This window comes from Talpa europaea (assembly GCF_964194135.1).
Source record: "Talpa europaea genome assembly, chromosome: 15".
Classification (NCBI taxonomy): Eukaryota; Metazoa; Chordata; class Mammalia; order Eulipotyphla; family Talpidae; genus Talpa; species Talpa europaea.
Window position 1 is genome coordinate 62,461,881 of NC_140083.1, and position 13,197 is coordinate 62,475,077.

A 13,197-nucleotide genomic window follows, 5' to 3' on the forward strand; every position below is an offset into this window, starting at 1 on the left:
TCCCACATTGTTTTATGGAAATGCTAGTCATTTGCAAAGCTACATTTTAATTTCTTGTTAATGAATTTACTGGCATAAGATTGCCGTTCCCAGAGTACTACATTATTGTGCCATGAGACCTAGAACCTGGTCTGCATTGCTCACAAAAGAAAATAGGTGGTACAAGGTGGTCAATTAATGTTTTCTGGGAGGATGAATGAGTGAATATATCAATTTGTTATTAATAGCATCACTATTGTTTCATATTAGGAATATACTTACTCAGAAGAGCTAAGAGCATAATACTGGAGTCATGTTGCCAGGATTCATATCCTGGAATACTATCTGATCTCTCATTTCCTCACTTTTTTAAAAATCCAATAATGTGGGGTAATTATAGTACTCACCGAATAAGATAATTCATGTCAAATTGTGCTTAGCCCAATACCAAGTAACTTTTCAATAAATACTATTAGTTATTACCATTAAATATCCACCTTTATTTTCTATATTCAGTTTCTAAAAATAAATATTTCATTTCAGCACTGAGAAAAGTAGTATACTTCAATGATATTTTGACTGTAGTGTTAATAATAGGCAAGGATAGAGCAAATGTCTGCTCTCACCCAGGGAGAAATAAGAAGCCTGGAAGATTTTAAATATCACTCCTTCTCCCCAACTACACAAAAAAGCTGCTCCCAATTTCAACTATTGTTGTAAATTTGGCAAGCAGGTCTGCACAAATGCTGGAACAAACCTTGTTATGGGGGCCTCCCGGGGGCGCAGCGGTTGAGCGCTCGGTTGCGAAGCTGCCAGCAGCCTCTGCAGCACCGGTTTGATCCACTGGGCGAGGGTCCCACATGGCACACAGACCTCTCCTGCTGTGCCCGCTGCTCCCCTCAGCAGTGTACTTCATCAGTATACCTGTTCTGCTCTCCACTCTGGCTCTGGTGAATTCTCTCACCCTCCCGTGCTTCTGACTGTACCCAGTGCTTATATAAATAAATAAATAAATCTAAAAACAAAACAAAAAAAACCTTGTTATGGCAGTTCCTGTGGAAAGAGGAGGCAGAGGCCTGGACTGTGACTCATTGCTAAAGGTCTAGGGCAAATCACATGGCAGACCAGCCTGGACCCCACCTCAGGGGTTACACTGGACACATAAAAGGAGACTTAACATTGTTATCTGCAGACCAGCTCAATATAAACAAGCTTTACCTGCTTGGGCATTAGATGGCCTTCTTTCCACAACCTCATGCTAGTGCCAAGTAGGCACAGAGATGCTGAGGGCCCCAGTGCCCATTCCTGGACCCATGAGGGATAATATCTGCACTATTTCTCCTCTCTTAACAATGTACTGGTTGATAAGGGACTCCAGATTTGGGGAGTCACTCTTTGTTCTACTCCAGAGTAAGGCAGGATTTACTTTTTCTCCTAGGAGTTTACCAAGAACAAAATAGAAAAAGTAACATCCCAACCTCCTGGGCCTCCCCTGATGGTGCAAGCGGTTGAGCACAGCGCTGTGAAGCTGTCCGCAGCCTCTGCAACACGGGTTAGATTCCGCCCACCCAGGGAGTACTCACATGGCACGGCAGACCTCTCCTGTCTCACCTGCTGCTCCCCTCAGCAATGTATTTCAGTCAGTCTGCCTGTTCTGCTCCCCAGTCTGCCTTTGGTGAATCCTCTCACCCTCCCGCACCTCTGGCCTGTATCCGGGTTCTTGTATTTATGAATAAATAAATCTTAAAAAAAAAAAAATCCCACCCCCCCCCCGTCAACTCAATTACTACAATTTATGAAAAGAATACTTGTTAGGACAGGAATATCATATGCAGGGGCAAAGATAGGACCCCAGCTTGTGGCTGGCCTTTGCAAACAGGCTGGGTCCTGCCAACACAACCACTTTTCGGATACACAGTCATTAACAGTGCAACATTTGGACCCAGGAAGGTTTCTGAGGTGGATACTTAGAGGCTGGCACTTAGATAGTGAGAACACCTCCAGCGCAGTAGTTCTTTCCTGCCTTACAAACAAAATCCTAGATCTATTGAGAACAAACTCTTAGCTCAAAATACTACATTTCTCAGCCTGTCTTGCATAGTCAAGACCCATGACTTGTCAGATAAAGTCTCCAGATTTCTGGGAATGTTTTGCCTTCCTTGTAAAAATGCTGTCCCTCACTCTTTTTTGGCTTTTGTCTAGAATTTACGTTTTATGAAGGCTAATTTGGTTGATGCCTGGTCTCCTTTCAATTAATTCCTAGGTAGTAATGATGGTCAAAGATTTCAAAACTGCTGGAAGTCTGATTTCTAGAGAACGAGGGAATTCCTGAAAAGAGTTGACTACTTTTTTAAAAGTGGATTTCTATGTTTCATGTGGAATATTCTAAGTGAAAATGTCCAAACTCCTGCCCCTTTTCAAAGGGACTATTTCACACATGGATAAACATGAGATTGGGCCAATATGTTACAGAAGATTAAAAAAATGTGAGGTATGGGCAATTCATTTCACTAAAGGAAAAGGACTAATTTTGCTATAGTGGGGAGAAAATGTGCAACTCAGAAACTGCTGCTCTTAAATGTGTCTCCATTTGTCTTTGCATATTTCTTTAGTTCATGTTTCTTTCCACACCAACGTGTTGAGTGAGAACTACATCAAGCTGACCGATGGCTTGACATGGCTGATGTAGAGTGGCTTCTACATTGCTCTTCTCTCTTTTTTTCTCCCAGTTAATACTTTTACTTTGACATTTCCCACATTGAAAGTGGCAGGTGCCTGGGGGCAAATGCATCAAAGCAAAAAGGGTAAGATTGTTTGCTAAGGATTCTTTTTTAAGTAGAGCAGCATGTAGTTTTATTGAATCCAAATGAATCTCCTTTATTGTGAAAGAAAACAATCCAAATGACTGTAAATCCAAGAAACTAACAGAAGCACTTAAACCTTTAACATAAACATATTTATTTTTCAAACTTGGACGTTTTTCTGAAGCACACATGTAATCTAAATACCCCCTCTCCCTTCTTCCTTTTACAACATACCATTTCAATCTGTTTGTATATAGAATGAAGGCCTTCAGGAAAAGCCTTGTTCACATTCCCACAAAAGAAATAAATAATATTTGACTCTAGGATCCATTTAAATGAACTTGACTAAATCCTGGTACAGGCACTGATCTTTGTAACAAACACATAAGAGCATGGATAACTGTTCATTATCAACAAATTCCAAAGTAAACACTCTTCCTTAGATGCACTGTGGGTCACAGAAATTATAACTTCTGAGTTTAGAACTTTGATATATTAAAAATATCCTCATGATAGGAAAAGCTTGCTATTGCTGCTGCTCCCTCTTCCAGAAGTGCCCAGATTACTTCTAGGGAACACTGAAAGGCATTGGAAGAATATAATTAAAACCTAAGCATTAATTAAAGGTGGAATTAGGAAACTGTACCTTGGTGACATAACACAAATGACAATGTGAAGTACATTCTGGTGATCTCACACCTATGCAGGTAGTCTAGGAAATGACACTAGTTTAAAAAGAAGCTAATGTCAACTTCAAAATAAATCCAGATGAAAATTGATTGTAATTTATAGAAAAATAAAAATATAGAAACAGCCATCCCTGATCCCTGCACTGAAATTCTATTTCCTCAAACACAACGCCATTACTGGGAATCCTGGGGAAAGGCTGGTACATTTAAAGTATTGTCAATAAAATCCCAAAGATATCTCAATGTGTTTCTCAATATTACAGTTTTAGGAATGGAAATTGAAGAAATTCTAAGTATTTCCTTAGAGGCAGCTTACAGATTCCTTACAGCTCCCAAAGTGAAAATATGGTCTATCCAACAAGCTATTTTGTCCATCACCTATAAGACATAACTTCATAGGACATCCGGCTTACTTCACCCAACTCTGATAGCGTTTTGTTCTCCCTACACTAAATAATTTCTCTTTTCAGGTCAAGTGTTGTCTCTTGGTACAGTACCTTCAGGATATAAGTGATTGCATCATTTATATCACCTACGTCAAGCCTCCACTTATTTATATGCTTAAATTCATATCCTCATCTCTCTCTATTCAGAACTTCTCACACTTACTTAAAGGATCATTTAAAACGCTGGAGGAAAAAACACTCCCCTCTGAAGGAGAGACCTAATGCAGGGAAGCAACACTGTTTCCAGTGCCTGCCCCACCTTAGAAAAGCAGACTCAACTTCATCTCTTTAAGAGGCTCAGTCTCCTATTCAGAAACTCACTATTCTCATTATTTCCTAAATGTGATTAAATAAAATTAAATGCAAACATTAAACAGTAATTAAATAATAAACTTTAAAAAATAAATTAAAAATAATAATAATACTATGTGGTCTGGCAGTTTTCAGAGAAGGTAATAGAGGTCAATATCGGGTAGGTTCACATTCCTTTCTGTACCAGTTTCCACAATGAGTGGGCTACACTGCCCTCTAAAGGTCTTAGTAGGGTACATCCCTTAGTTCACATGGTGGGAGACTGTCCCCAGGATCCACTGACCAGCACACACACACATACTTTCACTTCTGGGACAGTCTGTTCTTGACCTCTGAAGTCCCTAGAGAGGCCATAAGACACTGAAAGCTCACTGTGAGGATCAGAAACTAGCATCTGTTGCAGAGTTTTTCAAAGCTTAGAGAGCATGAGAATCACCCAGAGGGCTTGTTTAAACACAAATTGCTGGGCCCCTGCAGAGTTTCTGACTCCAGAAGTAGGGGGGTGGAGTCTAAAATCCTGCCTAGTTAACAAGTTTCCAGGTGATGTTAACTTTGCCAGTCCAGGGGCCATACTTGGAGAGCCAGGCAGCTTTGTGAGGTCTTAGGATTTGTTTTACAGACCAGGAAGCCAGATTGAATGATCAAGGTCACACAGTAGTAACAGACCTTATAATAAACCCTGGGCTGTCTAATCCAAAAGCTAATGTTCTCTTCTCTAGCTATGATGTTAATGATGAAGTTGTGGGTCACTTCATCTTCCTGGCCTCCGCTGCTTGCTGTAAAGGGCAGGCAGAATGCAGATGGCCATTTAATTGGGTTCCTTTCTCAAAACATCTGGAGATCTGGATAGGAAACCACCAGGGAAGGTCCCTCCACCCCCTGGTTGGAAGCTTGAGAGGGCAAGCTGAGCAGGTAGGGTAGAGGTAGGGCCCCTCTTGGGTCCTAAACCCTCCTACACAGTTCAGAGGGTATCTGATTTGCTCTGGATTCTGGCTTCATTATACTCAAGCTACACTGGAAAGAGGTGTTTTGTTTTTTCTTGGAGAGGTTTTAAAGCTCCTCTTACAGACATTCTGAGAAACTCAAAGCCTAATATTGTCTGTAGCACACAGTCTCCAGCCGCAGCTCACATAACCCTGCAAGGCCAGGGACCCTGCCACAACTTTAAGACAGGTGTGTCTAGCTGCATGAAGACTGAACGGTTTTTGACAAAGAAAAAGTAGTTTTCAAGTCACCTCTCCTATTAGGAATAGCAATAAAAAGTCACTAGCAGTCAAGCCCAGGCAGGTTATCACAGTGATGGGAAAGAAGGGCATTGCAGAGACACACACACCCTTACTTCAAGCTCAGTTTTTTCATCCTTTGCATGCAGCTTTAACCCAACTGAGTGTGTTCCCGAGGGAGCTACCAATTTGGAGCATCCCACAGGGACCGTTTCTGGCCTCGGTCATTGAGGGAAAGGATGTTCTCAGAAAAACAGCCCTGAGGCCTGGTCAGCCGAGATCTTGAGGTCGTGGCCACTGCTGGCCTTCGTGCAGAGCTGGACTCTGGACTCCAGCTGCTCACTGAGTTCGTCCAGAGCCCCAGTGCTGGACTCCAGGCTCTCTGCCAGTTTCTGGATCTTGGCCTTCAGGACGGCCTGGCTAACCCTGGTGGCCCCCTCGGCCCGCCTGGGGATGAGGAAGCCACGTGAGCCGAAGAAGATGATGAAGTAGACGGAGTTGTACAGGGTCATGGAGGCGTTCCTCCCGCACTGCAGCAGCTGGCGGTCCCCGCGGCCCTGGCAGCGGCAGAAGAACTCCAGGCAGCTCAGGATCTCCCGCATCTGGTCCTGACAGGTGGCCGCGATCTCCTGCACCCGCCGCAGCTCCCGGGAGTTGCAGAAGATCAGGGACAGGTCGGACGTAATGGTGACGGCCCCTCCAGCCGTGGCCACCCCCAGCCCCACGGCCGACGCCAACAGAGAGGCCCCCAGGGTAACCGGGCTCAGCGAGAGCCCCACGATGGCGGCGACCGCGCCCGCAGCGCTCAGCGAGCTGCCGGCCACGTTGGCCGCCAGAGAGCGCCTGCGCAGTCGCTCCAGGCGCCGGGCCACCTCGCGCAAGCGCAGTAGCTGGCGGTGCAGCTGGCCCCGGCGGTCCAGCAGCAGCCCCTGGAAGCGCCGCAGCGCGTCGGTGCCCTGAAGCTCCCGGGCCGCCGGCCGCTCCATGCCCTGCGGGACACAGACATGCAGTTAGCCCCGAGTCTCCCGCCCTCAGGCTGCTCCCGGTCGCGGTCCCCAGAAGCAAGCTGGGAGTTGTCCAACGTTAAGTCTGTCCGCCCTTATGCCAGGGGATGGGGTCACTTTTCAGGGGGTCAGGTGTCAAGTCCTGTCATCTGGGACAAGTCACACAAATCCTCAGAACATTCCATTCGCCTGTGCAAATAGGAATGATTCCATCTTCTGCTTCTCTCCCCAGGACGCTAAGGATGGACTTTATTAACTACCTGTTAAATAAGGTGTCGACTCAGGAGGAAGGCTCCCGGCACTAAGGAAGCCTTTGCTGTTCGAAAGATAACACTTATCCCAGAGGTGTACCACTGTACAAAGCCCTTCGTTACATGGAGACTGGGATCCTAAGAGTTTTGCAATGCAGTTTTTTTTTTCTCTTTTCCTGATAAGTAAAAATGACAGTCACCACAACTTGTAAATCGTATTATGTGTCCAATGCAAAAAAGCAACCTTTCTAGGTTAGATGCTGCCTGAAGCAACTTTTCTGTTTGTTATTTTTCCAGGCTGTTATCTTAGTTAAATCAAACCTAAGTTGTGGTTTGTGCATTTTTTTTTCTAATTAGAGTTCATCAGATCTTCAGAAATTTCACTCTTTGATGGGTGCTTGATTAAACTAAATCACAAAATAAAATTACATTAGACCAACACTACTATGTCTCTTTATTAGAAAATTTTCCTTTTAAAAAAAGAGTAATGATTGACTAAAATTAAGTAGCCAAATTTTTTGTTTAACAACTCACTATGGGCTTCCTTGGACCAAGTTGAATTGAAACCAATAAAGACGACTAACAAAGAGAGAATGGGGGCAAAAGACAGCCTTCCAGGATGCCAGCAATCTCTACCTTCAGATCCACTGTAGGCCTTGCTATTAGGAACTTCTTTAAAGTGGCAAATAACGCATAGAAACAGAGCATTTCAATACCTGAGCTGTCAGGACAAGAAAACATTATTCTCATTTGGAAGATGAGACAATGCAAACAAAGACAAGTTCTAGAGGCTACTGATTCTTCACAGAACCCAGCATTAGAATTTTGGCTTTCTGACTCCTAAGTCTTAGTTTGACTTGCAAAATCCAGTTTACCAGTGATAAATGTCCAGGTAGAGACACCCCTTAGCAGAATAAGAAAAAGTCACTCCAAATATATAACTGGCCAAAGATAAAATCCCATATTACAACTTCAACGGCTACTTTGCATATAGCATACCCCTGGGCTCCCCACTTACCATTCACTTCTGGCTATCTCCAGGAAAGAAAAATCTGTTTCTGGATGAGCACACTTTATAGTTCCAGAGAACCAATGACTAGCCTGGGAAAACCTTGTCTCATTCTGCGAATTGGACATTTCCCGTCCTAGCCCCTGCTGCCTTTCTCCGGAAGGATGTGACATGGTGGAAAATGGCCTGCCAGCCACCCGCACATCCCGTATTTAGGAAATGAACACTGTGTGTTCGCTTTTCCCCACACACAGGAAAAGAACCACAGGCTCTACCCCAACTTGAAACGGGTGTTGTCACTCTCCCAGGGGGCAAACCCTGCCTTTCCTCTCCGGAGAATAGCTGGTGATGTTATCTGGGAAGACATCAAACGCACCCCAAGCTGACCAATTATAGCGTTTCTGGAAAGGCCTCCATCATAAGTCATTTTTCAAAAAGAAAAGGGAGGGAGGGGTCCACTTATGTCTGAGACAGCTGCTCATGGGCCACTCCAGTCCTTTGAAAAGCACTGTGAACCTGTGAGAGGTTGAAACGCGGATCCTTTGCTTTAACGCAGCATGAGGCCCACAAGGCCACACCCACAGGAAGTGCTGCGTGCAGTTTGGGGCATCTCCAGCTGTGGAGGAGATATTGGAGGTCTTAGAAAGGTCATACTGCAGGCCAAATGCGTCAGAAACATCAGGGGTCAGGATGCACAAGAAGCTAATTATACACGTTCAACTGCAGTGGGAATTTGGCTTCCCGGGTTTTCATTTGAAGTAGTTATGCAGCCCACGCAATGGCTGAATGAATAGATTCTCGCCTGCGGTCAGTGAGGCAAGAACTGGGAGGCAATTACCTGGATAATTCAGGAGGGACGAAAGTGTGCAGCAGCTGGGGGTGCTTTCTGGGCCATCAGGTAGGTAGGTAGGTTGCTGGAGCTCAGCCTGGGAGCCTCTACCACAGGACCCCCATATACATCCTTCTTATAACACCCTCAAATAAGGAAAACCAAATTGGTTTTTTACTTAGATGGTTATTGTCTGAATAATCTGGTTCATCTTAACAGTCATATAATTCTGAAATTCCTCACCCTTATAACTATACATTGTATTTATCCATGCAACAAATGGCTATGCATTTGCTCCTAACCACAATCTTTTAAACAAGATTTTTCCGAGTTTGGGTCCATGACCAAACGTTCTGGTGACTGGTCCTCAAAGGAGAAATACAATGTTAGGTAACATGCCTTCAGTATCTACCTGCACTTTTGAGGTAAGTGGGAAAATAACTCCCTCTGCCTCATAGACAACTCAGTCACTCCAAATGGGATGGAAGCTGGTGGAACTGGGGTGTGGGACTGGTCAGGAGAAACTGTACCCTGATTCTTCAGTTCCCATTTGTTCCTCCAACTAAGCTGGACATATTCTTGTGGGTTTGGGGTTTTGCATGAATGAGGGATTTTGCTGAATGTTGGGAGAATCATCATCTTCAGATAATGATCAGTAGTCACAGCACAGAAGCAGGACAAAGAAAGAGAAGGGATAGAAGAATGGCCAGACTAATCCTTCTAACTATTTACAAGAACAGCCACTTGAACATAATACTTAGCATTGTTTTTTGTTCATATGTTTAAGTACAAGAAATTTGAGAAATAATTGAAGGTATTTTGATCAAAAGTTTTATTTGGGGCAGTTCCTCCCCCACCCCACCCCCAAAAAAATCTGTAGACTGCATTCTCAAATTTTTTTTCTAAATAGCTTTTTGGGCACTTATAACATATCACCACAGAGACTACATTAAACTATACATTAATAGTACTGACTTGAATTATGAGTCCTGGAGCTAAAGGGAAATCTAATGCAGAAAAAGGGGAGAGGAAGAGTTTTTATGGCATAGGAATCCAGAGCCCAAGTCAGGCGTTCAAGAGTAGGGTTTGCAGGTCAGGGGTGTAAGCTGTAGAAACTGCTTCTGACTCTGGTTACATGGCAATGGAAATAGTAGGGCTAGTAGACAGTTGTTCATTAAATGTTTATATAGTTATATTATTAACCACATACTAGTTTTTGGGCCCAAATTAAAATAATCACATTCTCAACATAAATTGGTACTTACAATCAGAGCTTCCCAGAGATCTGGAAAAACCTGGCCACCTCCAATTTTTAGGGTCCAAGTGAATAAAATAATGAATAAATTCTAGAACAAAATGTTTTTTAAAATCTTTTATTTGCAATGTACTAAATCTTGCCAAGTCAATATTTTGCTATTCCCAAAATAAACCAATCCCAGGATGCAATACTATTAATTCATAGTGCACTGCAGGGAGGATGTGACACAAGTTCAGGGTCATATGATGATGACTTCCTTTCCATCCTTATCAATATATCTCAGTGACTCCACATAAACCTCTTTTGGAGACAACATCAGAAGTATAAAATTGAGACAAGTGCATGTGAGTTTTAGGCCAAAGGTTTTTCAGATTTCCCTTTATAATAATAGGTCCTCATATGTAGTTACCCAAGTAAATAAAAGTCAAACTAATACCACATATCCACCTGAGGATTTTAAATTTCATGATCAAGAACATGACCTACCATAAAATTAAGCGCTGATCACTGCTTATTGAAGTAAATGAAGAAAAATATTTTACCGTCTTGAAGTAACGTAATTACTGTCTTGAAGTAATTTTCATCATAACTTTATAAGAATTTGGCATTGAATGATCTCTTGGATTAAACAAACTGGTAAGTAATGTAGACACTCTGTAGAGGACTTGCAGGATAGCTATGTTGTGTGACATTGCACCTACTATTGTCATAGATTCATGAATCCACACAGGGAACACTGAACAATGAACACTGAACCGCAGCTATGTTCATTTCTCCAAATGGCCTCTAATCTTCATTAATGTGCACACACATTCTTAACCACTAGTGTTTAAACACTGGCTGTGTTCTTTTTTCCACTTAATGTTCCTGCAGATACACACTTCTCTATGTTGACATAGTCCTCACCTCTGTCATTTTTAATAGCTATGTAATAATCCCATTGTTTGCTTAGCTATTTCCCTATTAGATACTTGGATTACTTCCAGTTTTTTTCACTATCATAATTGGAGTTGCTGGGAACATCTGTATTTATTCCCGCCCCCCTTTGGATTTTTTCCGTTGGGGAATTTGCACAAATGGAAAAATACCAAGGGAAGGAGAATGAACATTTTCAGAGTTTTTGTTAAGTGTGGCTATGTCGCTATCCAAGAACCAAGTTATAATGCCATTAGCTTTGTAAGAATTTTAGTCTCAGGCTTTACAAAATTCAAAGTTTTCTCATGTTAATGGTCATTTGTTTGGTTTATTTCTGCTTCACAAATGTGCATTGCATGCCAGACACCATGCTAGATTCTGAGCATAAAAAGCTAAATAAGGGACTGCCCCTACCCTCCAAAATCTCACAATCTATTGGAGAGAAAGATACAGACAAAATCAGTTCAATTCAGTGTGGAAGGTGCCAGATGGTGTGCACTGAGGAAGCACAGGGAAGTGTGCCTTGGAAGGACTGGGGAAGGCTTTCTGGAAGCACTGATGATGAGTGGAAACTTGAGAGTTGAACAGAAGTTATCCGGACAAAAATTAGGAGGAAGAGGAGGGCAGGACTAAGGGCACAAACTGATGAAGGCGTGGAGGTGTGGTCAAGATGCTTCGGGCATTTAATGTTGCTGAACATTAAGTGGGGGGCTGGCAACATCCAGGGACGAGACTGAAGTGGCATAGAGGACACCAGTCTCAATGACGCTCAAATGGGGAAGAGGGAGCCACTGAAGGTTTTTAATCTGTGACCTTAGAGGGTTAGATTTATTTTACTATCAGTTTTGTGAAGGATGGTTTTCAAAGGCACATGACTAAAAGCCATGAGATGAGTTGGAAGTATTGAAGTAGAAGGTGAGATTATTATGGATTTGAACTGTCTTGGTAAAAGAATGGAATGAATTAAAGTAATATATATTTAAAATACATAGTTTACATACATAATATGCCTTATATATTTTTATTTATATGCAAAGTTATATGTGTGTGATATATATGTGTGTGTGTGTATATATATGAAGCAAAATTGGCAAAGCATATTTAAAACTCTGACTGAGACATGGTACCCATCATACCCACCAACATCAGCGGATAGAGAAGTATACTCCTACTACAAGAGAAGGCAAGAGGAAGAAGTGCAAACCATCAGATCATCCACCAGAGAACTTTCCTTGTAGAGGAGTTAGTCTAAGATGAACTGTGACACCACTGACCACTGCATATACTCTCTTCCTCCTCAGTTATTTCTTTAGAACTGCAGTCCTCGTATGCTTACAGAAAGACTCTCACTGGCTAGTATAAGCAAATTATTCTCTGAGTCTGGGGAAACATATTTTAGAGTGGGAAAGACCAAGGAGCTCTGCAAAACCAAGAAGTTGGAAGGAGGACAGAAGTTTCATGATTGGAAGAGCCTGCTGGAATGCCACTGGCCAACCACAGTTCTTTCTTGTCCTTGCATCTGCTGGGGAATCAAAATTCTAGGTGTGACCATTGAATCAGCTGAGTTTAGGTCAAGTGAGCATTCCCTGGCTATTCTGGGTACAGAGAAGAAGGGTGAATTGCCTTCAGCTTTCCCATGGAAGATGTTGACAGAACTTGACCCTCCCACTCATACAACATAGAGTTGGGAAAAGAAATTTCTCACTAGGAAATTATGGTGGGGTGTTGTATAGGGAGAGGGAAACTGATGCTTTGGAGGGAAGAGAAAAAGAAAATATGCACAATAAACTTTTTTTTTTTTAATTTTCTAGAGGCATGTCTTATTTATTTATCTATTTGGTTTGTTTGTTTTGTTTATACATGCACTGGGTACAGTCAGAAGCCGGGAGGGTGAGAGAATTCACCAGAGCCAGAGCGGGGAGCAGAGCAGGCAGAAGGACCGAAGTACACTGCTGAGGGGAGCAGCGGGCGGCAGGAGAGGTCTGCGCGCCATGTGGGACCCTCCTCCGGTGGCCGGGGAGCAGCCGGGTATCGAACCGGCGCCGCAGAGGCCGCGGGCAGTTTCGCAACCCAGCGCTCAACCGCTGCGCCACCTGGGAGGCCCCTGCACAATAAACTTTTTAATCTAATTTGAACCAACTGGAATTTACAATAGTGTGTGTGGAAGTTAAGCTGGTTCTCCAGATTGATCTTATGAACTGTATAGTAATATGCTGCTGTCTTTGTCTCATATTGATTTGTTACTGTTGTTAACTCTACTTCTGGGCAGTCTATTCTTTTTTACTGATCAGTTTACCTATTTTTATTTTAATATAATATAATTTTTAAAAATCACTGCTTCATAATGGGATTTTTATTTTTAAAGGGAGAATCTGTTATTTGCCTTTTTCTGGAAAAAAAAAAAACATAGTCTTACTTGCTTATTCTTGTGGCCAAATCTGACAGTGGGAGCTCTTCAGCTGCCCAAGTCTCCCTTGT

The 13,197-nt window shown here is 42.7% G+C and overlaps 1 protein-coding gene across 1 annotated transcript; it reads right to left on the reverse strand.

Moving 5' to 3' along the window:
- Window positions 1-5,698: 5,698 nt before the first annotated feature.
- On the reverse strand, window positions 5,699-7,845 carry APOLD1 (apolipoprotein L domain containing 1; the record flags this gene model as incomplete). Its single annotated transcript, XM_084255611.1, is given in 3 exon segments — window positions 5,699-6,442; window positions 7,727-7,729; window positions 7,732-7,845. Coding segments are annotated over 3 exon segments (861 nt in total).
- Window positions 7,846-13,197: the final 5,352 nt, after the last annotated feature.